At 42.0% G+C, this 26,369-nt stretch overlaps 1 protein-coding gene across 1 annotated transcript in view; it reads right to left on the reverse strand.

The window, feature by feature from the left end:
• Window positions 1-305: 305 nt before the first annotated feature.
• The window catches only part of selenow2a (selenoprotein W, 2a), a 40,257-nt gene continuing 14,193 nt past the window's right edge, over window positions 306-26,369 (reverse strand). Inside the window, exons 2-4 of the mRNA XM_060902649.1 lie at window positions 9,787-9,884; window positions 9,636-9,712; window positions 306-830 (exon numbers count right to left, since the gene is read on the reverse strand). Of these exons, the coding sequence (XP_060758632.1) occupies window positions 747-830; window positions 9,636-9,712; window positions 9,787-9,884 (259 nt within the window). The 3' untranslated portion in view covers window positions 306-746. The remainder of the gene's footprint in view (window positions 831-9,635; window positions 9,713-9,786; window positions 9,885-26,369) is intronic.

The following is a 26,369-nucleotide window of genomic DNA, read 5'->3' on the forward strand; positions in this document are numbered from 1 at the left end:
GAACTTGTTTCATATCACTGGTCATATAAACCTATGTAAACAGGAAAAACGCGGAAGAGTTTGGTCGCATCGAACTACAGCCCCAAAAAATACCGTTGGCCATGCTGAGCCTAGCTACATTGCTAACAGGAGTGACAGCGCATCTGACTGACTGGGAGGTCGCGCAAAGCTCGGAGAGGTACGGAGCAGCTCGTCTCAATTCAGATAAGAGCATATTTCATTATGGAAGTACGGTGGACTGTTCCTTTAACAAAATTAAGTGCTTGCTTGTATTTCTGAGCGCAACTGTAATTACTCCAGCAGTCTTATTGTCGTCATGATTTTATATTAGTAATTGAAAAATCAAGGTAGCATCAAGAAAGTAATGTTTCAAGTCTGATTTTACAACATTACATACCGCTTCATAACTCGTCAGATAAATTAAAAAACTGACTCAAGTATTAAATATTACAAATACTTCTAGAAAGCCTTTTTCCTCCCCCCCCTTTAACATACAGATGACTGAACAACTTTAATGCACACCTGGATGTCTCTCCTTCGCCTCAGCTCCAGGTTTGACGGTGACTGGACCAAGTGCTTCATAGTGTAACCTTTAGCTTTTAGCTACACTAATCATTTATGTCCAAAAAAACCACCTTGACAGAAGCAGAGGCAAAAGGAGACATCGGATGATCGGTTACACACAGTCACAATATTTTCACTTATACTGTAGCTTTGCTGTTTGTGAGGTAATTAAAAGCTTGGAGTTAGAGTATGACGCAAGGCGGGCGGCTCTTGGTGATCTTCTCCACTGGTTTGCCATCGTGGGCTTTCTGGATAGCCTCCATGACCTACAGAGGGGAAGAGAAAGAAAAAGAAAAGAAAGAAAATGATGCGAGATCAACCATGAAAAATAAAATTCTAGATTGGTCAAGTAATGATTAAGTTAAAATAATAGAAAAGCACAGGTTTATATGAACATACTTGTTCTAATACTGTTTTCTGTAGTAAAAGCTCACACAGGCAGTTGTAATTGTTTTGTTTGATTTTTGTGAAGTAAATGTATTTAGTATTTTTTAGAACGAATTTCTAGCCAGAACTTGTAACAGTAGCCAGGTTTCCATTGCAGTTTTACACACAATTTTTAAAAATTAAGTTGACAAAACAACTGCAAATGGTCTGTGTTGCTATTAAAGGAAAACTGAAGGCAAACTTTTTTTAAAAATCATCTAAATTCTCTCATTTTATTAAATACAGGAATGCATTTTTGATCGCTATTTTGTCACTGCTATAGCAAGTTATGAGTGTTTGAAATATGCTATGTAATATATCAGTCCATATGTCAAAGCAATGGCCGTAAACGAGATGCGTTGAGACCTGTGCGAGACATCGTAGGACGGAAGTAAATCAAAGTGACCAACATCTGCCAACGTTGTCAAAAGACGCGCGCGCCCTCTTTCGAATGCTGATGTAATCAAGCCGGAAGTTGTGTTTGTTTTGATAGCAATCAGGAAAGTTTGAAAAAAGTAGGCAGTAATGGTCATTTAAACTCGTTTTTGTGCAATATTTCATTTGGAAAACAGTTTTCAAAATGGCGGCACTGACACCTGGCTGACACTTCACATTTCGAAGTCTCACACAAGTCTCGTGAAGATCGCACGGATAAGCGACGCCCGCCGTGGACCAAACGAACTAAATTCAACATGGCTAAAAACCGAAAAGTATAATATTTAATTGCAATTAGTTGCCAATATGAGTCACGATATAAGGTTATTAAAGGCAAGGCAAGTTTATTTATATAGCGCATTTCATACACAGTGGCAGTTCAATGTGCTTTACAGAAGTAAAAGCAAAACAGTAAACAATAGAAAATAAAATTACATAAAATAAAAGGGGGAAGAAGAGAGAAAAAAATAAGAATTAAACAATAGTAGAAATAAAATAATAAAATGAAGTAAAAGTTCAGTAAAAAACAGCAGAATAAAACAGAATAAAAGTTAAGTAAAGTTTAAAACATGTAAAGATGATGATATTTATCAGTTTGCAGAAAGCATCTGAGAACAGCTTGGTCTTTAGTCTAGATGTGAAGCTGCCAACAGCAGGAGCATTTTTGATGTCCTCTGGCAGTTGGTTCCATAGCTGTACTGCATAGTAGCTAAAAGCTGCTTCACCACACTTTGTTTTAACAACAGGTTTTACCAGTAAATTTTGCTGCTGCGATCTGGTAGATCTGATTGGGTTACGCTGCTGCAACATATGAGAGAGGTAATTGGGCCCTGTACCATTTAGAGATTTGTACACCAGCAACAATGCTTTAAAGTCAATTCTGTAGCTTACTGGAAGCCAGTGAAGGGACCTTAGAATTGGAGTAATGTGCTCTGTTCTTTTTGTTCGTGTGAGAACCCTCGCCGCTGCATTTTGAATCACCTGAAGTCGTTTGATGGTCTTTTTTGGCAGGCCTGTGAAAAGGCCATTGCAGTAGTCAACCCTACTAGAGATAAAGGCATGTATAAGTTTTTCCAGATCATTTTTTGACATAAGTCCTCTTAGTTTGGAAATGTTTTTTAGGTGATAAAATGCCGATTTAGTGATTGCTTTCATGTGACTATCAAAGTTTAGCTCGCGGTCAATGAAAACACCAAGATTTTTAACCATATCTTTTGTTTTAATCCCCTTCGTGTTAAGAATAGTGGTAATCCTGAGTCTTTCATCTTTTTTCCCCCAAATAGAATTACTTCTGTTTTATCTGTGTTCAGCTGAAGAAAATTGTGACATCCAGTTGGTGATTTGATCGACACACTGGTACAGACATTCAAGGGGGGCATAATCATTAGGTGATAGAGCAAAATAAATTTGGGTGTCATCTGCATAGCAGTGATACAAAATTGAATTGTTCTTGATAATTTGTCCAAGTGGGAGCATATAAAGGTTGAACAGTAATCAGGGTTTCTGCAGGCTTGAACAAGTTCAATTTAAGACTTTTTAAGACCTTTTTAAGACCATAACAGGTTAAATTTAAGACTTCTGCCGCACAAAAAAAAAAATAAAGAAAATTGGGAGAGCCTGAATTACTTTCAAAATAACAAAATTTATTATCATTCACCAATGAACTCATTACATCCCTAGGGTGCGCTCTTGCATTAATGAGGAACTAAGTTGCAGTGGAGCCAAAGACATCCCGCAAATCACTTGAGGATGAGGCATTCGATTCCGTACGGTGTGTGTTTTGTAACGTTACAGTTTGCACGGAGTTAGCCGATACACCGCCTCGAGATGTGCTTGGACCTGACAACGGTGAACAAAATTGAGTGATGGCATGCGAATGTTGCAGACTTTTATGGGCAGCCTGGTGCTTCTCCGCTTTCACGTGCGATTCCGGTGCCTTTACACCCAGGGTGCCGAGTTTGAGTGTTCTTTTGCACAATGACAAACCGTGACAATAGGGCTGTGCGATATGGGAAAAAAAAGAATATCCCGATACATTTTCTCCATTTCACGATATACGATGTATATCTCGATATATTTAAATCTCCTCTAAAGGACCCCATGAAATCTAACTTTTACTCTTTACTGTTTTCACTACAATCCCTGCAGATTAAATAACATGCTTGGTTAACTTTACAGGTGGTTTTCAACAACACATTTTAAATTTTCATGTTGGTGATTAATCACAATTGAATTAAAATAAGACTATTTTTATTCAACAAAGATGTGGCACAAACTGCAAAAACAATCTTGAAAATTGCAACAAAGGGGGAATACAATACAGAGCTGCTCAGAGCTCAAATCAGTAAAGTGCAAGCTCAACACTGAGAAAGACATTCGGCCTAAATAAGAAAAGTGCTCTTTCATTAAATTATTTAAAAAAATAGATCTCCAAGCTATTAACCTGACTACTGAGAACCACTGGAACATTCACAATAGAGAGAGAGAGATTGAGGGAGAGAAGAGAGAGATCTGCAAAACATAATTTTTCTCTTTGCACACTTTTGAACTGAATGTTTTCTGGCTCTGCCTCTCAGATGTGTATAATTCCGGTATTGCCTTCTCTGTAAAATGTCTGCGACCAGGCAACTCATATTTGGGATCGAGTGTGTTTAGTAATTTTTGGAAGCCTGTTTTTTCCACTATACTAACTGGGATCATGTCTTCGGCAATGATGTTAGTGATTGCATCCGTTATAGCTCTCCATCTCTGACTCGTTTTCTCATATGGGGTGGCTTTGGAGAACGAGGCCGCTATGGTCGTTTGTTTAGCTCGTGGGGGGTTTTAGCTCGTGGGCAAGTAGTTCGGAGTTTAAGAGACTCTTCATACTGTACCGGGTGAGTTTTCAGGTGATGGAACATATTTGTCGTGCTGCTGCCTTTCGTGATGACAGGTTTTTTTGCACACTTTACAAACTGGCATTTGCTGTTCCACGTCCTCCTCGCGATATCCAAAAAATGCCAGATGACTGACCCCTTACTAGTTCTTTTAGGAACCAATTCGTCCGCTTCCATTTTTAATTTGTCGCTGAAATTGACAGAGCTTACACGGTAGCCTATGCAACACCAGCAATTGCACGAACTGAGTCAGCGCTGTAAACCGGAACCAGGAAATCTTCCCGCCGGCAGTGTTGCCAGATACTGCTGACGTTTTCCAGCCCAAAATATGTTCAAAACCCACCAAAACGCACTTAAAACCACCCAATCTGGCAATACAACCGAAACTAGAAAATCTTCCCAGAAGTTCCTTTCAGCACCTAGATGCTAACCAATCCCGGGTGACATCTAGGTGCTGAAAGGAACTTCCGGGAAGATTTTCTACGTGCAGAATAATTCTGCACGTAACCTAGGTCTTAAATTACCCAAATGAGATTTTAGACCAACTGTGCAAAATATCTCTGTATTTTAGACTTTTTTAGGCCTAAAATTGAAAATGTGTAATTTTAGACTTTTTTAGACTCAGTGGACACCCTGAGTAATGGTCCAAGGATCGACCCCTGGGGGACACCACAGGTCAAGGACATTGATGTTGAGGTACAATTTCCCATGGTAACAAAGAAGCTTCTATCTTTTAAGTATGATTTTAACCAATTGATAACTTTACCAGTCAACCCAACCCAGTGTTCAAGTCGATACAGCAGTATGTTGTGATCAACAGTATCAAAAGCTGCACTGAGGTCCAGTAACACCAGGACCGATGTTTTGCCTGCATCAGTATTAAGACCCATGTCATTTATAACTTTAATCAGCGCTGTTTCAGTGCTGTGATTGGCATGAAATCCTGACTGAAAGTTATCAAAACAGCTGTTTGATATCAAGAAGGCAGTTAATTGATTGAAAAAATTGTCTTCAAGGATTTTCCCGATGAATGGTAGATTTGATATTGGCCTGTAGTTGTTCAATACTGAAGCATCCAGATTATTCTTTTTAAGTAGGGGCATTACAACGGCTTTTTTCAGGGACACAGGAACAACGCCAGTCTCTAGAGATGTACGGTATTTATGATCTGAAGCACATCTGTAATTATAAGGTGAAGAACAGACTTAAAAAAGTTGGTGGGCAGAATGTCCAATTCAGATGTTGAGGAACTGAGATTTTGTACAGTTTTTTCAAGAGTCTCGTAATCAATTAAACAAAATTCTGACATTGTGTTGAAATTGTCTGTCTGTGTCACTGGTGATTGCAGCTTTTCAGTTATTTGCAACTGAGATATATTATGAGCAATATTCTGCCGTATTTTATCAATTTTACCTTTGAAGAAGGATGCAAACTCATTGCATTTATTAACAGAGAAGTTCAGGTGCTAATTGTGGTGGGGGATTAGTTAGCTTCTCTACTGTTGAAAATAGCACATGGGCATTGTTCATATTCCTGTTGATGATGTTGGAGAAGAAAGACTGTCTTGCTTTACCAATTTCATAATTATATTTACAAAGCATCTCTTTATGGATTTGATAATGGATGTGAAGTTTAGATTTGCGCCATTTTCTTTCAGTCTTCCTACATTCTCTCTTTAGCAATTTAACAGCTGGGTATTGCTTCCATGGTGCTTTCTGCTGGTCATTGACTCTTGATTTTGAATGGAATAATATCCATAATTTGGGTCATATTTAAATAAAAAATTTCCAGTAAATCATCTACAGAGTCTGACATTTTGGTTGAGATCCGAGAGAGAGCTTGCTCAAAGAGAACACGTGCTGTCGTTTATGACTCTCCTAACCATAGTCGTTGAGCTGTTCTGAATGTGAGGGGACATAGAAACATCAGAGAAAACACAGAAATGATCAGATAAGGCCAGGTCAACAACAGTAGTAGAAACAGTAAGACCCTTTGCGATAACGAGGTCAAGGGTATGACCACGACAGTGGGTCGGCCCCTGTACATGTTGTACTAGGCTGAAGTTGTCAATAAGTGCAAGTAGTTCTCTGGCATAAATGTTTTCAGGATTATCTACATGCAAGTTAAAATCCCCAGATATAATAAGACAGTCAAACTCTAAGCAAATGACTGACAACAGTTCATCAAACTCTTCCAGAAAAACTTTGGCTGAATGTCTCGGAGGCCTGTAAATAGTTAATAACAATATATTAGGAGAGCATGTAACAAGTGCACACAAGTGTTCAAAGGATGTAAAATCACCAAGTGAGGACTGTTTACATTGAAAAGAGGCTTTGAATATATTTGCGATCCCTCCACCTTTCCCATGTCGGGTAGCACTCATGAAATTAAAATTTGGGGGAGCCGCTTCAATAAGGGTGGTAGCACTATTTGCTTGATCCAGCCATGTTTCAGTTAGAAGCAAAAAAAATCAAGATTGTGTTTGCAGATAAGATCATTAATTAAAAAAATGACTTGTTTGAAAGTGATCTAACGTTCAGAAGAGCTAGCTTTACAGAAAGTCTAGAAGTAATATCCGCTTGGGCACTCTGATGTTGTTTTGAAACAGGAAGGAGACTAGACTGGTTTACCCCCTGGGTTAAATATACTCCATGTTTTCTAATTCTTATCAACACAGGAATAGAGAATGGCATAGGCATACTGGGTCCCAGCTTGTTTTCAAAACTACACTCAATGCAGGGACCCTAAAACCGAAAACGTAATGGAACACGTTAAGAAATAAAGCAAGTTTAAAAATGACTTCAGTTCTCCTTTAAAGCTAAACAAACAGCCTTTTGATTTCATAAAATCAGTGAAATTTAGTTCCCTCTGAAATTTGCTCATTGTGATGTTTATTTCTGTAATAGCTCAACAAAACAAACAAACAAACCCCAAAAAACAAACACGGGCCATTCTGTGGCTGGGAAGTTATTTAATTTGAGGGGATTCCCAGCAAATAATGTGCATGAAGTCGCTCGCTTCACGCAGTCAAACAGACAAAGGAAGTCCGGTGTGCGCAGGTTTACTTTCTTCTTTTGGGTTTTACAGCAGCTGGCATCCACAGTGTTACATTACTGCCATTTACAGGTTTACCTTTGACCATGCACTGACAGTTCCATCATTCTGTCACTAAACGAACAGCTGATCACACAGAGGTGTTCGCTGAGCGCCGATATTTATTAGTTCGGTCCTGCGTTTCCTTTCCTTCCCAACATATCATCTCGCTTTCCGTTACTGTAGTTGGTCTTTCACGTTTCATTCGTACGCTCACATCTCCATTTTTCTTTCCTGTTTCAAATTTGCATCCCGCAATGCCTTGCGTGAACGAGGAAAGCCCACCACGTGATGCATGACATAGTATCTTGAATTGGGTCATGGTGAAGCAGGGAAAAAAAAAAAAAAAAAAAAAGAGAATTTGGGGCCACATTAATTGTTCTATCGGGGGGAGTGTGTAAGTGTGAGATTCGAATTCAGTAGCTTTCGGTCCACTAAACAAAAATAACTGAGTGTCAGGGAAAATTCTTTTTATGACCTACACTTGAAAAATCTGAAAGGCAGTCTAGCGTTAAGTGATGTCACGTGATTAAAGCTGGGTTTTTGCCTCTCGCAATAGCTTTTACAAGGTCATTTTTTTCAGAAAGGCAGCATTTCAATTTGCTCTTCGTGTCAAGCATGTGACTTAAATATGAACAATGTTTCCATTTCAATTTTGTGAAATATTGCTTTATCAAAACATCTGGAAAACTACCCCGTGTGAGTATTTTGCGATATTTGAGAGTGCAAATGTTTTCATTACTTTTTAGTTTGCCATTTCAAATTGCACAATAAGAAGGTGAATAGAAACACTGCTAGCAAGAGATAAAGCTGTACATTATCCAAAATGGTAGTCTTCAGGAGACGGGCTTCATGGTTTCTTGGTAACAAGTCGCCTTTTTTTTTTTAATAAATAAAAGAAACTGATTTTTTTTTTAAATTGTGCAGGAACGGCATTAAAACAACTATAAAAAGTGTGAGACATTCTTTAATTTAACTAAAAAAAAAAAAAAATCCAAACTGTTGTGGTGCAAGAGGAATAAAATACTTCAAGGTGTGCTGTGATTGGAAAACAATCAACTCCAGTTTGACAGTGGTGGTGTTTACATTAGACCGTATCAGCGGATCATCAGATTAACGTTTTTAAAACGATTCGCGTGCACACAGCAACGCCAATACACGGATACGCTAATCACATGACTAATTAGATGGCATGCAAGTTGAAATGTGTCAGTGCGGCTCAGCACTTCCTCCTCAGCGGCTGCGCTCCAAAATCACTCCGCCCTGAACAGCGAGTGCCCTCTGGAGGGTGCGCACTCCGGCCCTGCGCAGCTCACAGAGCGCGCGAGTGAAGCACACGAGCATTCGGGACTGAGCCGCTGTGTGTGTGATCCCAGTGCATATCGGGCATGCGCAAGTCACTCACCTCTTGCAAGTGGAAGGATGGCAAGCCTAAAGACAATCATAACTACACAATGGGCAGTATTTGCATCTTACCATGAACAACATTAAGAATGACAAAGCAAAGCATTATATTCATACTTTTATACTCATCTCATCTCATTATCTCTAGCTGCTTTATCCTGTTCTACAGGGTCGCAGGCAAGCTGGAGCCTATCCCAGCTGACTACGGGCGAAAGGCGGGGTACACCCTGGACAAGTCGCCAGGTCATCACAGGGCTACTTTTATACTCTTTAATGAAAAACAAAAAGGTGATACAAGGCGGAAACAATAGCAGGAAGTGAAGTCCGCGCCGTTTTTCAGCAGTCGCGTCACATGACCAACGTGGCATGAACAACGCCAGCGAATCAGGAAGGTGGATGTCACAGTGACGTTGTCCAATGACGACGTCAGCTAGAGCTCAGCACTGCGTTTCCTCGTATCTTAATGTTTACACAGCACCGGATCAGATACGAACTGGGTTGAATACGTGGGCCCTGGCGGATTCAAGTTGTTCCGCCTGTGGAGTCGTTTCCCGGCGTTTTAATGTGCACGGACAGTGCATCCGCGACAAAAACGAGACGGATACGGTCTAATGTAAACACCACCTATGTAAGCAGCCTGTAGCTGCAATTAAACAGTCAGTTGCTATTGGTTTAGTAACCAGTGTGTCGACTGTAAAAATCCATACTGAATAAGCTCACAGTGTCGTAATTAGTTTTGCTGACTAACGTCGATCCTTATGAATAAACAATTCAACCATAATTACCGTCTCAGTTGTGTTGGTGTGTGATGCATTTCAAAAACTGTCAGATACTCACGTCATCTTCATAGGGAAAACCGCTGGTTTCTAGCTTTGAGAAAACCAGCTGTCCATTGATCTCAATCTCAAAGCTCCCTGAGAAGTTGAAAAAAGTTCTTAGCCAAAAGGTCTGCAAAACATTCTAACATTCTGCATGTTCATTAACGCACCTTGTCTGCCGACAAAGCCAGACACTTCCGCTTCAGGAAACTCTGCAACAACGACTTGCTTGAGCTCCTGATAGCGGGGCTCGTAGCCTCATCCGCCACTGGGGAAAGAGAAAGGAGGAGAAAATGAGAATCCTGTGTGAGCAGCCACATAATACTGTACATCTACAAAGAAAGGAGACTAATAAGGGAATGGTCTGTTGGATCTCTTGGCCAGTTTATCCATCATAATAAAGGCAGATTAACCCTTTGAATATAATTCCTCCAAGAACTATGATATAATGGTTGCTATGATGAAATAAAAATACCTTGGAAAAATGTCTTACAATACTTACTGTACCATAGCCATTCAGATTCTGGTGAGAATGAATCCTTTCTTTTGATTGGTTGCCTTTTACTGTTTTGTTTTTGTAAGTAACGCAACTACCTCAATCAGATTCAAAATGGCATCTTCGAATAAGCGATCACATGCAGAATTTACAGCAGAACAAGTGGCAGAAATTCTTATGAATGATGGCAGTGGTGACGAAAGTAGCATATAGTGTGAGAAACTGACGGTCTTTCAATCGGAGAAGAGTTCGATTTGGACCAAGGTATTGTTAATAAATAAATACTACCAAACAGTGCAGTTGTTCAGCTTATTTATTAAGCTTTAAAATAGTATATAGCATGACCAGCATCCTGAAGTTTTGTTTAAGCGTTTTTCTTTTAGTCTTTCTGGTGTGTATTTATACTGTATTCTATGGATATTTCTAGTGTCAACATGCGGTGCAGCGGAGATTTTCGTGGTTATACTCAGGAACAACTGCTCGCCCTACGACCGAGGGGACACGAGGGCATTGTCCATTCTTCACCTGTGGAACTGAGGAGGTGGTACCGGAGCTGCAGAGCCAGGGCCAAGCGCAAGGATAAGAAGATGGAGGGGCGGTGGAGGTACAAACCCTCGGTTCTGATGGTGCTTATGGGGAATGTGAACTTGCTAACCAATAAAACTGATGAGCTGGCAGGACTGGTGAAAACCCAGAGGCTCTACAGGGAGTGTAGTTTGTTGTGTTTCACAGAGACGTGGCTTAACAGTGACACACCGGACTTTAATGTGGAGCTACCTGGATTCACTACCGTGAGAGCGGACAGGGACATGAAGCCGAGCAGCAAGTGCAAAGGTGGGGGACTCGCACTGTTTATTAACACCAGACAGTGCAACCCGGAACATGTAAATGTTAAGGCGATCATCTGCTGCTGGGATATTGAACTGTTAGCGGTGAGTCTCCGACCGTATTACATGCCTTGGGAGTTTACACACGCCATTTTCACCTGTGTTTACATTCCTCCACGTGCAGACACGCAGGCAGCGTGTGACGTCATTCACTCCACCATAGCAGCGCCGCAGACACAACACACTGAGGCTTTCTTTGCGATCTCTGGGGATTTTAACCATGTCACTCTGGACTCCACTCTCCCTGCCTTTCATTAGTTTGTGGACTGTCCCACTAGGAAAAAACAGGACCATAGACCTATTGTATGCCATTGTAAGGGACGCATACAGGGCAATCCCACTACTGTCACTGGGGAGATCTGACCATAATCTGGTTCTCCTACAGCCTCAGTACAAACCAATGGTTCTGAGGCAGCCCATCATCATGCGTTCATTCAGGGCCTGGTCTCCCGAGGCAGAGGAAACTCTTAAGGACTGCTTCGAGACGACCGACTGGAATGTACTGTTAGACCCGCATGGGGAGGACATTGAGGAGGTGACTCACTGCATAACGGACTACTTGAACTTTTGCAGGGACGTTGTTGTTCCCACAAAAACTGTACGCTGCTTTCCAAACAAGCCCTGGATTACCAGTGAAGTTAAGGGCCTCCTCAACCAAAAAGAGGGCGCTCAAAGACGAAGACGGGTCAGAGCTGAAGCGTGAACAGGGGGAACTCAAAGTCCGGCTAAAAGAGGTCAAGGAGTCATACAGGAAAAAGGTGGAAGAAAACAAGAAAACAAGGTGCAAGAAAACATCATGAAGGAGGTCTGGGATGAAACCCATCACAGGCTACAAGAAGAACAGCGGCAGCTCAGCAGATGGGGGCATGGACAGGGCAAACCAGTTTAATCACTTTTGGCCCTTTTCCACTACCCTTTTTCAGCTCACTTCAGCCCGACACGGCTCGCGTTTCGACTACCTCAGAGCAGCACGACTCAGCTCGCTTCAGCCCTACTCAGCACCCAAAACTCGCACGGTTTTGGAGTAGGGCTGAAGCGAGCCAAACCGAGCCGAGTGGGGCTAGGGGCGTGAGGAGACACTCCCCCGTGCACTGATTGGTGAGGAGGAGTGTCCTCACATGCCCACACACGCCCCGAGAGCACGCTGGGATCTGTAAACACCGTAAACCCGGAAGAAGAAGAATTACGAGAATTTCTGAAGCCTTATGCGCCTCGCCTCATCTATACGCTCTTGCCAGTATCTGTTGGCGTTGTCGGTGACAACAAGCCACAGCACCAAGACCAGCAACACTAACGACTCCATGTCCTCCATGTTTATTGTTTACTATCCGGGTCGTGAGACTACCGCTTAAAAGGTCACTGATGTCACCGTTTGCGCCGCCTAACGACATCACGTGACATCCACCCACTTTCGCTAACTCCACCCAATGTGTCCACCCACTTCCAGCCAGCACGGTTCAGCGCGGTTGTAGTTGAAATGCAACTCCAACAGCCCCACTCAGCTCGACTCAGCACGGCACGGCCCAACTCAGCCGCGTTGGTAGTGGAAAAGCGGCATTTGTTTGTCCTACTCCTGCTGCCCCCTCCTCCTGCAGCAGTTGTCACCTCGTCAGTCACATCAGCCCTCACCCCCACCATCAGCATTAGAGCCATCAACACCTCCTGCAGATGGAATACACATCCACTCCCCCAGTCCCCCCCATCTTCACTGCAGACCAAATCAGGAGAGAGCTGAGGAGACTCCACCTCAGGAAGGCAGCAGGCCTGGACAAGGTATGTCGCAGGATGCTGAAGGCCTGCGCTGCCCAACTGGGGGAGCCCCTCCAACACGTCTTTAACCTGAGCCTTCGCCTCGGGAGAGTTCCTGTCATGTGGAAGACGTCGTGTTCCAGTTCCTAAGAAAACACATCCAAAGGAACGAAATGACTACAGGCCAGTCGCCTTGACATCACACATGATGAAGACCATGGAGCAACTGCTGCTGAACTTCCTCAGACCCCAGGCCCACCACGCTAAGGACCCACTGCAGTTCACATACCGGGAGGAGGTGAGAGTGGATGATGCCATCCTCTATCTTCTGCACAGGACTCACTCTCATCTGGACAAGGGGAGCAGCGCAGTGAGGATCATGGTTTTTTTTTACTTCTCCAGCACCTTTAACACCATCCAGCCCCTTCTACTGAGAGAGAAGCTGCAGGAGATGGGGGTGGACACACATCTGGTCTCCTGGATCATAGACTACCTCACCAGGGGACCACAACATGTCAGGATCAGGGACGGCATTTCTGACACGTTGATAAACAGCATGGGAGCACCACAGGGGACTGTGCTCTCTCCAGTTCTGTTCACTCTCTACACATCAGACTTCAAATACAACTCTGAGTCTTGCCACATGCAGAAGTTCTCGGACGATACTGCGATTGTGGGATGTGTTCATGATGGACAGGAGGAGGAGTACAGGAGCCTGATACAGGATTTTGTGTTGTGGTGTAAATCCAACCACCTGCAGCTGAACACTGGCAAAACAAAAGAAATGCTTGTGGACCTCAGAAGGTCCAGGCCGACTCTGCAGCCAATCTCTATTGAGGGGGTTGATGTGGAGATGGTCAGGACCTACAAATACCTGGGTGTACATCTGGACAACAAGCTGGACTAGACAGTGAACACTGCCACCCTCTACAGGAAGGGTCAGAGCAGACTCTACTTCCTGAGGAGGCTCGGGTCCTTCAGGATCTACCGAAAACTGCTGCTGATGTTCTACCAGTCTGTGGTAGCCAGTGTCCTCTTCTGTGCTGTAGTGTGTTGGGGAGGCAGCATTCAAAGAGAGATGCTAGACGGCTCGACAGGCTGGTGAGGAAAGCTGGCTCTGTGCTGGAGTCCCTTACATCAGTGGCAGAGCAAAGGGCCCTGAGCAAACTGCTCTTAAATCATGGACAACGTTCACCACCCTCTGCACGGTGCCATCATCAGGCAGAGGAGCTCGTTCAGTGGCAGACTGTTGTCCCTGCCCTGCACCACGGACAGATTCAGGAAGTCTTTTGTCCCTCAGGCCATTAGACTGTTCAACTCCTCCCAGCTCAGCAAAAATAAGACTCTGTGACTCTGCTGTACTCAGGACTAGTTACACTCTTCTTTTCATGTCCATTGCACTTCTCTGCTGCTTACATAGATGTACATTATCTGCATAGATGGGTACATACAGATATTTGTAGATAAGCTGGTATGCTGTACTTTACCTTATTATATACCATTATAAAATGTACCTACTTGTATATTATACATACTGATATATATATATATATATATATATATATATATATATATATATATATATATATATATATATAAAAAACAAAATAATGTGTGTTTCCGGTTACCTGACCGACCCTATAAAAACACTGCGACCCTTCAACTGTTTATGACCACGATAAACAAACTATTTCTCACGCCCGACCCTACCTGCTTGGCAGCCACCTGGCGAGTCAAACGAGAACCGCTAGGGCGTGTCATATAAACCACTCGGTATTTGCCGAAAGACACGAGGCCCATCAGGAGTAAATGGACAACCAACACGCACCTCCCTCTACCCCAGCCCTTTCAAACCAGCACGGGCACGGCCTGGTAGGACGGTGCCTCGGCCAGTCATTCGCCACCGTGCAAGCACTGCTCAGTGACTTAAGTTTTGATTTGATCCATGGCTCCAGCCCACCTTTAAACGTTTATAACTCGGACACCGAAGGTCGCAGCAAAGCCAAATTTCGTAGGCATTTCTAGACGGGGTCACAGATGCAATCGAATACATAGCTGAACAATGCTGCACATTCTTGCTAGTGTTACAATGATGATTATCTTAGATTTTTGAGTAGAAAAACTGGCCACCCTTGTGTTCATGCCTCGAAGGGTCGGCTGTAAATGACTGCTTGCACATGCGCAGTATATTTCATCGATTCTTCCGGGTGCCTATAAAATGGAGGTTCGCCTCAGAACAAAAAGCGACACAGTGGACAGAAATGTTTGCTTGTCAAATCAGCCTATTGCAATGCAAAAGATATTCACAACAATTCAAAACATTTCCAAATGAAGAACTACAGAGTAACTACAACATTGTTTCCTACAACAAATCACACAGTTCTGACATTCTGGGATCAGTTGCAAACGTTTAACGAGTATTTTGCAAAAAAAGTTTTCAAAGGAAACTCCTCACTTTTTCCTACCTACCCTAGAAAATTTGTCGTAAACTTTTGGGATAAACAAATTTTTTTTTTCCCCTACTTACCCTATTTTGAAAACCCAGGAAACACATATTTTGTTTGGCCTTAATATTTATATACCAACCTAATATCATATACTATATGTACTGATTAGGGGTTGACCGATAATTGGCCTGGCCGATATATCGGGCCGATATTCTGCATTTTTAGGGTTATCAGTATCAGCCATAATTTCCACAGATATGCTGATAACATGCCTTTTTGCAGCCATTTCGTTCCTAACGCGACTGTCACTGCACGTCCTTTCCTGCACTCGCCTCTCTGAGTTCAAGAACATGGTCCCGCCCACCACAACATCTGATTTGTTGTGAACTGTTTCAAGGCGGCCGTACGGGCACTCGGGCAGAAGCGGCACAAGGGATACAGCCAATCAACACGCGTAGCTAAACGCTGTGAACTGTTTCAAGGCGGCCGTATGGGCACTCGGGCAGAAGCAGATCCCACTTCAAGGTAAGGACGCGCTGCTTTTGCCGCAATAAGTCACAAACACACAAGTTGCAAAAGCACAACATCATTATACGTTTACATTCTTCATCTACTACCCGTTAAAATTGTCCATTTGCATCTGTGTAGCCAGGCAAACTTAGCTTACGGAAGGAAGCACTTGAATTAGTTTACAACCAACTAGTCTCGCTGAAACTACATGTAATGTTGTCCATAGTAAGCAGTCCCCAGCATAACGTAGGCTGCAGTCATTTTTAAATCCCCGTCTGGAAACGTTGTGAATGTGTCAGTAGTTCTACTTGAACAGTAGAATGACAGCCATACAGAGAGGTGGTCAAGGGAAGACTAAATAAAACGTAGTGTTTGTGTTGTGTAGGCTAGCGCAAGCCTACTGGCTATTTGTTATGGTGATGAGTAAACTTCATGACGTGACTCGTGCTCAAAAAGCGCATTGCACTTGTATATGTTAGGTAACTTTATAAAGCGCTATTTGAACATTTAAACAAGCCAGGTGTGATATGGTGCTAGCAGGCTATGTAATACTGTAGGGAGTTTGTCAGGACGCTTGTTGTGGGCTCAGTAATTAATAGTGTCGTGGATGCACACTTGCTTGGATAAACGCTAATGAATGAAATACATCAATTAAACTCTTGACTTAAATGTTCTTATGCTACTTCACATTGAGCTGTAATGTAGTATTTATAATTCTTGCGCAAGTGATTCTCCTCGCTAGCGCTTCTGATTCGGAAAGCGATATACTCTTAAAGGAGCAGAGCCGTAGATGGTTACTTGTTAAGTTGTTACATAATAGGGAGTGACAGCCTACTTTATGTTTGATTTTACTTTTTAAAAAATGCTGCAGGCAGCTCCCTACACTTGATTTGTTATTTAAAAACTACTTGAAGTTGGTAAGTCTTACTTAGTTCTTGGTGTAGAAGAATCCAGAGTGTATTTTCATTTATTTTCCACTGAAAATGGTGAGCTGTAATATAGTAGGGAGTGATTTATTTTTTTTATTGGTGAATATTTATTTTATTATTTTATCTCATTTTATTCTAACTAATGTTTGACTTTATTGTACAAATGCTGCTGGCATCTCCCTGCACACAATTTCATGTTCAGTTTTACAATTAAACATACATTTCATGGATATGAAGGTCTGTGTCAGTGTGTGCTATGTTTAATTTCATGTGAATTATAATGTTTACATTTATCGGTTGCACATATCGGTTATCAGCATCCCAATTCCATAATAAATCGGTATCGGCCCTGGAAAAAAAAAAAACATATTGGTCGATCCCTAGTACTGATATACTTTAACTATGCCCATCATGTAATATACTATGCTTTTTATCTACCATATACCACTAAACACACTGCACATGTATGTAACTGTCCACAAAGTATTTGCACTGCTCATTACACGCTTATTTGCACTGTGACTGGTTACTGCCAACTGCACTACCTCACTACCTCCCACACAGAGCTGTATATATTTTATTACTTGCTCTTATTGGTAATGTTTTATTTCTTTTGGTATTTTTTGTATTATTTTTATACGTATAATGCGATTTAGTATTGATCTTGTGCAATGTGGAAATGTTACTGATACCTTGAATTTCCCTCTGGGATTAATAAAGTATCTATCCATATAAATAACGGCACGATGGAGTACTGTCCGGAAGTATTTTTATTCATTTTACCAATGAGCTCACTATATAGTCCTCTATACAGTAATTCCCTATATAGAGAGTAGTGAGCGAATGAGTGATTTTGGACACCGGGCATATCTTTCCTTAGTAACCCTTTCCTTATTAAACCTACTGCTAAATGGCTACAACTTCCTTCTTTTCAAAAACCCAGCAGATCGCCATATTGCATTCTCCTTCAATTATTTTGGCCGTATAAACCATAATCCAATACATTTATTGTTGATTTAATGTTTATGTCTGTGCACAACACCTACACTTGACTACACCATCGGTAAAGAAGGTTAAACTGTATTTATTATTAAGACTATCACGTAGACCCATCATAAAAAGTGTACTTTGTGAGTATATACAGATGTGGACATGTAATGCATTTGCTAGCTCCCTGGTGCTGCCCGAACCGCCTGTCTTTCTGAACTGCTGCGCTGTCGTAACAGGCATGCATGCGGCTACATAACCGCACTATCCACCCCCTTCCTTCTGCATGTGTTGTGATTGCTTTCCATCAGACAGCCCCCTCCCACAGACAATTTTACTCTCTTGGACCTCTCTTGATGTTCTCTTTATACTCCACCCCAATTTTCCCAAAATATATAATGGAATCTTTTCCAACATGGCAATCCAGATGGGACGGACAGCATAATAGCCATTACCCTGTCAGTAGGTACATTTATAGTCACACCTTTTTTTTTACATCCAGAACAAACTGCTACCAATCGGCATTTCCGAAAGTACCATTTACAGGAAAGTGATCGGATAGATGTGCCTTTTATGTCCCAAGCGTACAATCGGAATAAAATTTCTCACATGCATGATCTCACACACAGCTGGCTGACTCTGCTCTGTAGAGGAGGACATGGCGAGTATTTTTAACCAATCTGATCTTGGTTCTTTTGTCCATTTTATTTAAGCAATAACTGGAAAGAAACCATGTCCTCATAGACATGATGAGCAGGAGAAGGCGAGCACGATTTGGTTAACAGACCAGGTTATCCCCGCTTTATTAAGCTCTTCCCACAATTGGTTAAACAGGTTGTTGCTGCACATGCTGCGCCCGTCCAGCTATTTTTAATTCTTTAAGTACGTTTAAACGAGTATGCATCTCCACCAAAAGACCAGTTTTTATTACCGGATGCTGCCGTGTTTCTTCTGTCCATAAACCGTCACCACATCACTGAGCAAAAGCGTACTAACACGAGCAGAAAGAAATCTGATCAACCTTTTACACGGATAATGTTCTTATCAAACGGATTATCAGAGGTCTACACCACCTCTTTCTTCTTCTTAGCTCCGTGAGGGATTGAGCTTTCCATGCCAAAATACTCAGAAAATAAAGTACTTTTTGGCCCTATAGTTACCTTGAGGTCCAATAATGTACCCCCTACGGCTCATTAATGTAGATACTGTAGTACCACCTCCTTCAATCCAGTTATCAATAAATCAGGGCTGTGTAATAGAAATGACAAAATCCGAGGAAACAATTTTAGCAGTGGGTCTAGGAGGAGCAGCCCCCCAGGAGCCAGGGGCCCGCAGGGCCCCAGAAGCTGAACAGATTTTGTGCATATTGATAGATTTGAAGCATCTCCTGAAAGCAAATATTTTCTCAACCATGCCATTTAATTTGAACTGTTTATTATTATTGTTATTATTATAAATTGAATATATAAAATGTGAACAAGATGGTTTACCTGGTAATCTATAGTTCGACAGCTTCAATTTCACCAATTCCACATGTTTTTTTTTCCTTTAACATGGTCAACCAAACGCGTTCTTCCACCAGAACCGTACTTCACATCCTGATGGCACAAGATGCAGTAAGCTTTCCCCGGTTCTTTTATCTTCCGTATGTGCTCATTCACTACTGACTTTAAACTCCAGCCATCGCCAATTCCATGGATTTTTGATGCCGTTTTCCTTGGCAAATGTTTTTGACATCGTCGGTCTCACCGTCCTCCCTCTGAACGATGTCCCTCCGTGACACGGACATACCGCGAAATTCTCCTTTTCAAAACCGTTGATATCAAAAGCGTGTTTAAAGAGCACAAGATTCGTGCCATGGTTTGTAAGCATGGCGGAAATGCCGTAAACCGGTCCGTCATTGTCGCAAAAGAACCCCCCCCCCCAATTTTTTTTGCAAAATTAGATGATTTACTAAAATGATATTTTTGGCAGCCAAATTCGCGGAATTCCACGGATTTTTCACAGCCTTGATAAATGGGGTGTATTTCAATCCGATCAAGCTTGAATCTGATTCACAGATTACTAGGGTCCATGTAAACATAGCTCGCGCTACTGCTGTGCTGAGGTGTTATTCATGCAGAAATATTCTAGGGTTTACAAACAGAAGAGGTCAAACAGGAAAACAGACTTCACTTTCACAAGCGCATGATCAACTGTAGAGTCGAATTATTTTATCCTGCTGTAGAAAATACTTGCTCATTCGAGTTGATCACATCAGTTAAGATACAAAACACGCGCTTTACACATCATCTCCCTGTTCCTCAAACCTTTTCACACAATTTGCAAACCACACTGTACAGTTATTGACATTTTAAGTCACTGCATCTTTCCAAGCCTTGTTATTAAACCAAAGCAGATACGACGCATGAATTCCACAACCTAATAAAATAAGCAGATGCTAGGTTTTGATCTGTCTGTACCGAAGGAGGATAAATTGACAAAGTATGATCTAGGAATGTAGACCTCGGCCGCCTAAGAGATCCTGCCTCACGGATCGATCCGAGAGCAAATGGTCACTGAGACGGACGTTTCTCAGTTTATTGGAGGACAAACATGAGCGAGTGCGTGTGTATTCACATTCAAGAGTGTGTTATAGATATGTGATTGGAGGATGATGATGAAGCCAAGTCATCCATGTATAAGGTAAACGAGTGATATGGCATGACATCACCGGCTTGAAAGAGAGACATTACATCACCCGTCAGGCTCAGTCTTACAAAAAGAAAGAAATTACTGATCAACATACAGTCCCTGACAAAAGTCTTGTCGCTTATCCATTTTGTAGAAACAACAGCTTATAACCTGACTTTTAATTAATCCATTGGTTTTAGAAATGGCTCATATGAAAGCTAAAACCCTCCCAAATTATGTTTAATATACTAAAATAAATTTGCTTCACTGAAGAAAGATTGATCATTTAATGAACACAGAAAGGTCAGGTTTTGGCAAGACAAAAGTTTTGTCGCTTACAGAGAGTAATGTGAAAATTGAACAAATAATTTACTTCAAATACAAAAATATGTTGCATAACATCAGTGAATTAAGTAGTGGTGCTGTGAGATCCATATTTAATATCTTGTATGACTTCCATGAGCTTGAAGGACTGCATCCATGCGGCTCGACAATGATTCATACAATTTATTGATGAAGTCATCAGGAATAGCAAAGAAAGCAGTCTTACATGCCTCCCAGACAGGGCTTTGAACCAGAATTTTTTTCCTATTGGTTCGTTCCGAACAGAAACGGAATTTTAACGTTTCTGGTTTTGGGTTCCACCATTAAATAGACGTTCCCGAACCGGTTAGAACAAAAAAATTTCGTTCCCGGAACGGTTAATTACGTTCCCTGTCAGCTGTTTAACAAATGGCTATAAAATTATGTCTCTGTCTCATCCAGCTTAAGCCAAATGTAGGCTAATTCTATTACAACCTTCATTAAATAAGACAAGAAATAATTCAAAACAATTATTATTTCAAATGTTGGCGATTTGGATTCTCAGTACGTCTTCCCATCTACACAAACAGAAAAAGTGCCAAAAATGAAAGATAATTCGTTTAGTGTGTTACCAAAGGCTAGTCAGGCCCTATAGAGGGCTACCGCATGACGTCACCGCGCCGTGAGATTTTGTTAGGCGCCATATTGGAAGACCAAGTACACATCTATTCAAGTACATACATTCATAAAACAAACTACACCTGAAATGTAGCCAGGGCTGGTTCTGCCCTAATCTGGACCCGGGTGCAACATCGCGCAAACCCCCCTCCCCCCCCCCAAAACAAACAAACAAACAAACAAACAAACAAAAAAAAAAACCGCCAGTCTAAATCAGGACAACCATCACATAACTATAACTATAAACATTTTATATCAACTATTTTAACTAAATGGGCTATAATAAATAAGCCTGCAGGCAGCCACGGCGGGCTGCCTCAGAAAAGTAACCATTTGTCCTACCTTAAAACTTGTTTTGCATTTTCTGCCTCCTTTTTTGTATTTTCAACCCTCCGTTTATTTTCTTTCCTTTTCTGAAAACCCGATTTGTGTCCAGACATTTTGTTCTGCTACCAACGAACTAACTCGTCAGGTCTCGTCTCTCGAGCCCGCGATGATTCCCGTGGGAAGGGCAGCAACTGATAAATTTTTAGAAACAGCCAATAGGGAGGTTGCAACGTTCAGGCTCTTCTTTGCTCAGACACTCAGTAATGCACTTACTCACTTATTATCACGTGGAGACATGATAGTAGTCCACCTTCCCGCTCTCTCCATTCAGTCAGCGAACGTCACACAGGAAGTGAACCCCAGCGGGTCATAGAAACTTGCGCAGGAGGAGAATGGCTTTTTTTTATTTGTAGGCTATGGAAACTTTGAGGAACGAAATAAAAACCGGTATTAACCGGTTACCATTATTTTTAATAAGCGTTTCTGTTCCGGAACATAAAAAATAATAAAGTTTCTGGTTTCGTTTCTGTTCCATGTGAAACAGAAAAAGTTCCCGGTTTTCGTTTTCGTTCCTTGAACCGGTTCAAAGCCCTGCTCCCAGAGTTCATCAAGATTCTTTGGTTTTGTCTTCCATGCTTCCTCTTTCATTCTACCCCAGACATGCTCAATGATGTTCATGTCTGGTGACTGGGCTGGCCAGTCCTGGAGCACCTTGATCTTTTCAGCAGTTTCGTTTGGCACCAAAACATTATTTCAAAAGCTGTTGGGATTTAAATTAGCCATTTCTTGTTAAAAAAAAAAAATTGATTAGACATATATTTGAGGGGCACTTAAGGTCAACTTGTACCCAAGCGACAAGACTTTTGTCAGGGACTGTACATCACAGCAGCCGCAAATATTGCAGGAGACCTACTGGAGCCCGCATGGATCCGAGATTCACCCAGAAAACAGTTAAGTTTGGTGGCGGAAAAATCATGGTCTGGGGTTACATCCAGTATGGGGGTGTGCAAAAGATTTGCAGGGTGGAAGGCAATATCAATAGCCTAAAATCTCAAGAAGTATCAGCTACCTCTTACATTCCCAACCATAAAAGGGGTCAAATTTTGCAGCAGGATGGTGCTCCATCGCATACTTCCATCTCTACATCAAAGTTCCTCAAGGCGAAGAAGATCAAGGTGCTCCAGGACTGGCCAGCCCAGTCACCAGACATGAACATCATTGAGCATGTCTGGGGTAGAATGAAAGAGGAAGCATGGAAGATGAAACCAAAGAATCTTGATGAACTCTGGGAGGCATGTAAGACTGCTTTCTTTGCTATTCCTGATGACTTCATCAATAACTTGTATGAATCATTGTCGAACCGCATGGATGCAGTCCTTCAAGCTCATGGAAGTCTCATCTCATTCTCATCTCATTATCTCTAGCCGCTTTATCCTTCTACAGGGTCGCAGGCAAGCTGGAGCCCATCCCAGCTGACTACGGGCGAAAGGCGGGGTACACCCTGGACAAGTCGCCAGGTCATCACAGGGCTGACACAGACAACCATTCACATTCACACCTACGGTCAATTTAGTCACCAGTTAACCTAACCTGCATGTCTTGGGACTGTGGGGGAAACCGGAGCACCCGGAGGAAACCCACGCGGACACGGGGAGAACATGCAAACTCCACACAGAAAGGCCCTCGCCGGCCCCGGGGCTCGAACCCAGGACCTTCTTGCTGTGAGGCGACAGGGCTAACCACTACACCACCGTGCCGCCCCTCATGGAAGACATACAAGATATTAAATATGGATCTCACAGCACCACTACTTAATTCACTGATGTTATGCAACATATTTTTGTATTTGAAGTAAATTATTTGTTCAATTTTCACATTACTCTCTGTAAGCGACAAAACTTATGTCTTGCCAAAATCTGACCTTTCTGTGTTCGTTAAATGATCAATCTTTCTTCAGTGAAGCAAATTTTAGTATATTAAACATAATTTGGCAGGGTTTTAGCTTTCATATGAGCCATTTCTAAAACCAATGGATTAATTAAAAGTCAGGTTATAAGCTGTTGTTTCTACAAAATGGATAAGCGACAAGACTTTTGTCAGGGACTGTAGCCTTCATTAAGCAGAGAGTAGAATGTGCGCGTGAAGAGCAATCAGGACCGCCTCTACCAGTTTCAAGAACAAAAACAATTCTCTATAAACAGACTCATGTAACCAGGAGACATGTTAATGCAATACGAAAACAAACCTGAGTCGTCTCCGGTGGTTTAGTCCCTAGTGTTTTGGCCCCATGTTTAAATGTGAATAAAGTTGAACGAACGAACAAACAAACAAACAAACAAACAAACAAACAAACAAACAAACAAACAAACATCTCTGATTGATCATTCTAGATTTAAAGAAAACAGTTTTTTTTTTTTTAAAGAAAATTTTGAACTTTAAGGCTACATTTACATTAGACCGTATCTGTCTCGTTTTCTTCGCGGATGCACTGTCCGTTTACATTAAACCGTCTGGAAACGCCGGGAAACGGGAATCCGCCAGCGTCCACGTATTCAATCCAGATCGTGTCAGCTCCGGTGCTGTGTAAACATTCAGAATACGCGGATACGCTGTGCTGAGCTCTAGCTGGCGTCTCATTGGACAACGTCACTGTGACATCCACCTTCCAGATTCGCTGGCGTTGGTCATGTGACGCGACTGCTGAAAAACGGCGCGGACTTCCGCCTTGTATCACCTTTCATTAAAGAGTATAAAAGTATGAAAATACTGATGCAAATACTGCCCATTGTGTAGTTATGATTGTCTTTAGGCTTGCCATCCTTTCACTTGCAAGTAGTAAGTGATATGCGCTGGGATCACACACACAGCAGCTCAGTCCCGAATCACTGCTTGTTCACTTCACTCGCGCGCTCTGTGAGCTGCGCAGGGCCGGAGTGCGCACCCTCCAGAGGGCACTCGCTGTTCAGGGCGGAGTGATTTGGAACGCAGGATGCCTGCGGAGCCGAGCGTATCCGTGTATTGGTGTTGCTGTGTGCACGCGAATCGTGTATTGGTGTTGCTGTGTGCACACTAATCGTTTTAAAAACGTTAATCTGATGATCCGCTGATACGGTCTAATGTAAACATGGGCTAAGTAATCCAGTCAAAAACTTCAAGTAGTAAACTAACTTAAAGTACTTTGAGGAAACTGTGACTAGCTAGCTGAATCAAATCGAGGGTTTGCATGTTTAACCCTCTGCAGCTCAACAGAACAGTTTCAAAGCCGAACTGAAGCGTTTCACGTCCGGATTCTGTTGCGGACGGTATTAATCAACTTCGACATGAAATCGACATGCAACATGGATGAAAGGGTCCAGGTTAAATCCAGCTAAATGGGACAACTACACCACTAGGGCTGCAACGATTCACCACGGTGCACCGAAAATCGAGCTCATACCTCCAGTACTGATCAATCCATGTAGCCGTATTTTCAGTTTGATTCGGCGACATTTTTTTTATTTCAATTTTCACTGATCTATAAAACACACTTTTACCGCATAACCATTACACTTACATTGTTAAAATCGATGCGAGAACAGGCTTTCGTCTAAACGGGGAAACAGGGGCGCTGCGCCCTCTTACTCTCGGCGTGCACCCCCTTACCGACTCCGTGAAAACATCCCAGCAACACTACGTGACAATGTGTCTGATCATCAAATACGTTATAATTGCTCCAAAAATATTCCAATTATAGTAGATACACCGCCAGACGGCGCAAAAACAATCCGAATTGGCGTTTTCCAGACTGAGGCGCCATGTTGTTTAGTTGTTTACTTGTCGCGGCTGCTCTCGCGAGATTTGACATGGGTTACATACAAGGTCAGCTGACTTGTAGAGCGAGATTTCTCGAGACTGAATGACCTTTCACCCACCGGCGCGGGAGCTTTTGACAGAAGTAGTTCGCGAGTTGTTTTTGTTGACACTTGGGCATTTAAAGATGTCATCCCGCGGCACGAAGCGGAAGAAAGCCAAAGACTGTCCAGGGCAGAAGAAGATTAGGCCAAATATATTAAAAAAAAAAAAAAAGTGTGTGTTTCCGGTAACCCGACTGATCGAGAATTTCCGCGTCGAAATTGCCAACCGTAAAGTTTTTATTACAAATTTCCCTCGATATTTTAGTGTAAGCGGCGTTAGTTTGTCATAATTTTTTGTTTCAACGCATTCAAATTGTGAAAGAAACGATAAAAAGTAAAATGTTTCGCCGCTTCTATCAGCCCTCCTCCATAAACTGAGCCGAGCCGCCATTTTGAATCCTCATTCAAGGCTGTAATGCAAATTGCTTCCTTTTCAGTATACAAGTGCACTTCCATGGCAGGGAAAAACACTACATTTTGCCGCCTATGTAGTCCCCTATTTATACAAATAGGAGTCATTCAGGATTCAGCCATGTTTTTGCTCGACCCAAGTTCTACAGTAGGCGAGGCCGTCTGCTTTTAATGGAAGTAGCCTAGGACGTTATTTTCATGTTATTTCTTGATAAGGTGTTTTCATGTTATTACATGAAAATATCATGAAATATCGCTTCCGTAGATCATAACTCGAACTCTCGCGATTTTTTTTATTCGTTTAAAGATTTAAAACACTTATTTTATTATGATGTGTGGTATAAAGGATTCTGTGCCAAAATACTATTTTGTAAGATGTTTACTTGTGTTAATACCGACCTTATTTTAGTATTTCATGTTACCGGAAACACACTTTTTTTTTTTTGGCCTTACTTCTTTCTTT

The sequence above is a fragment of the Neoarius graeffei genome, chromosome 20 (genome assembly GCF_027579695.1).
Source record: "Neoarius graeffei isolate fNeoGra1 chromosome 20, fNeoGra1.pri, whole genome shotgun sequence".
NCBI lineage: Eukaryota > Metazoa > Chordata > Actinopteri > Siluriformes > Ariidae > Neoarius > Neoarius graeffei.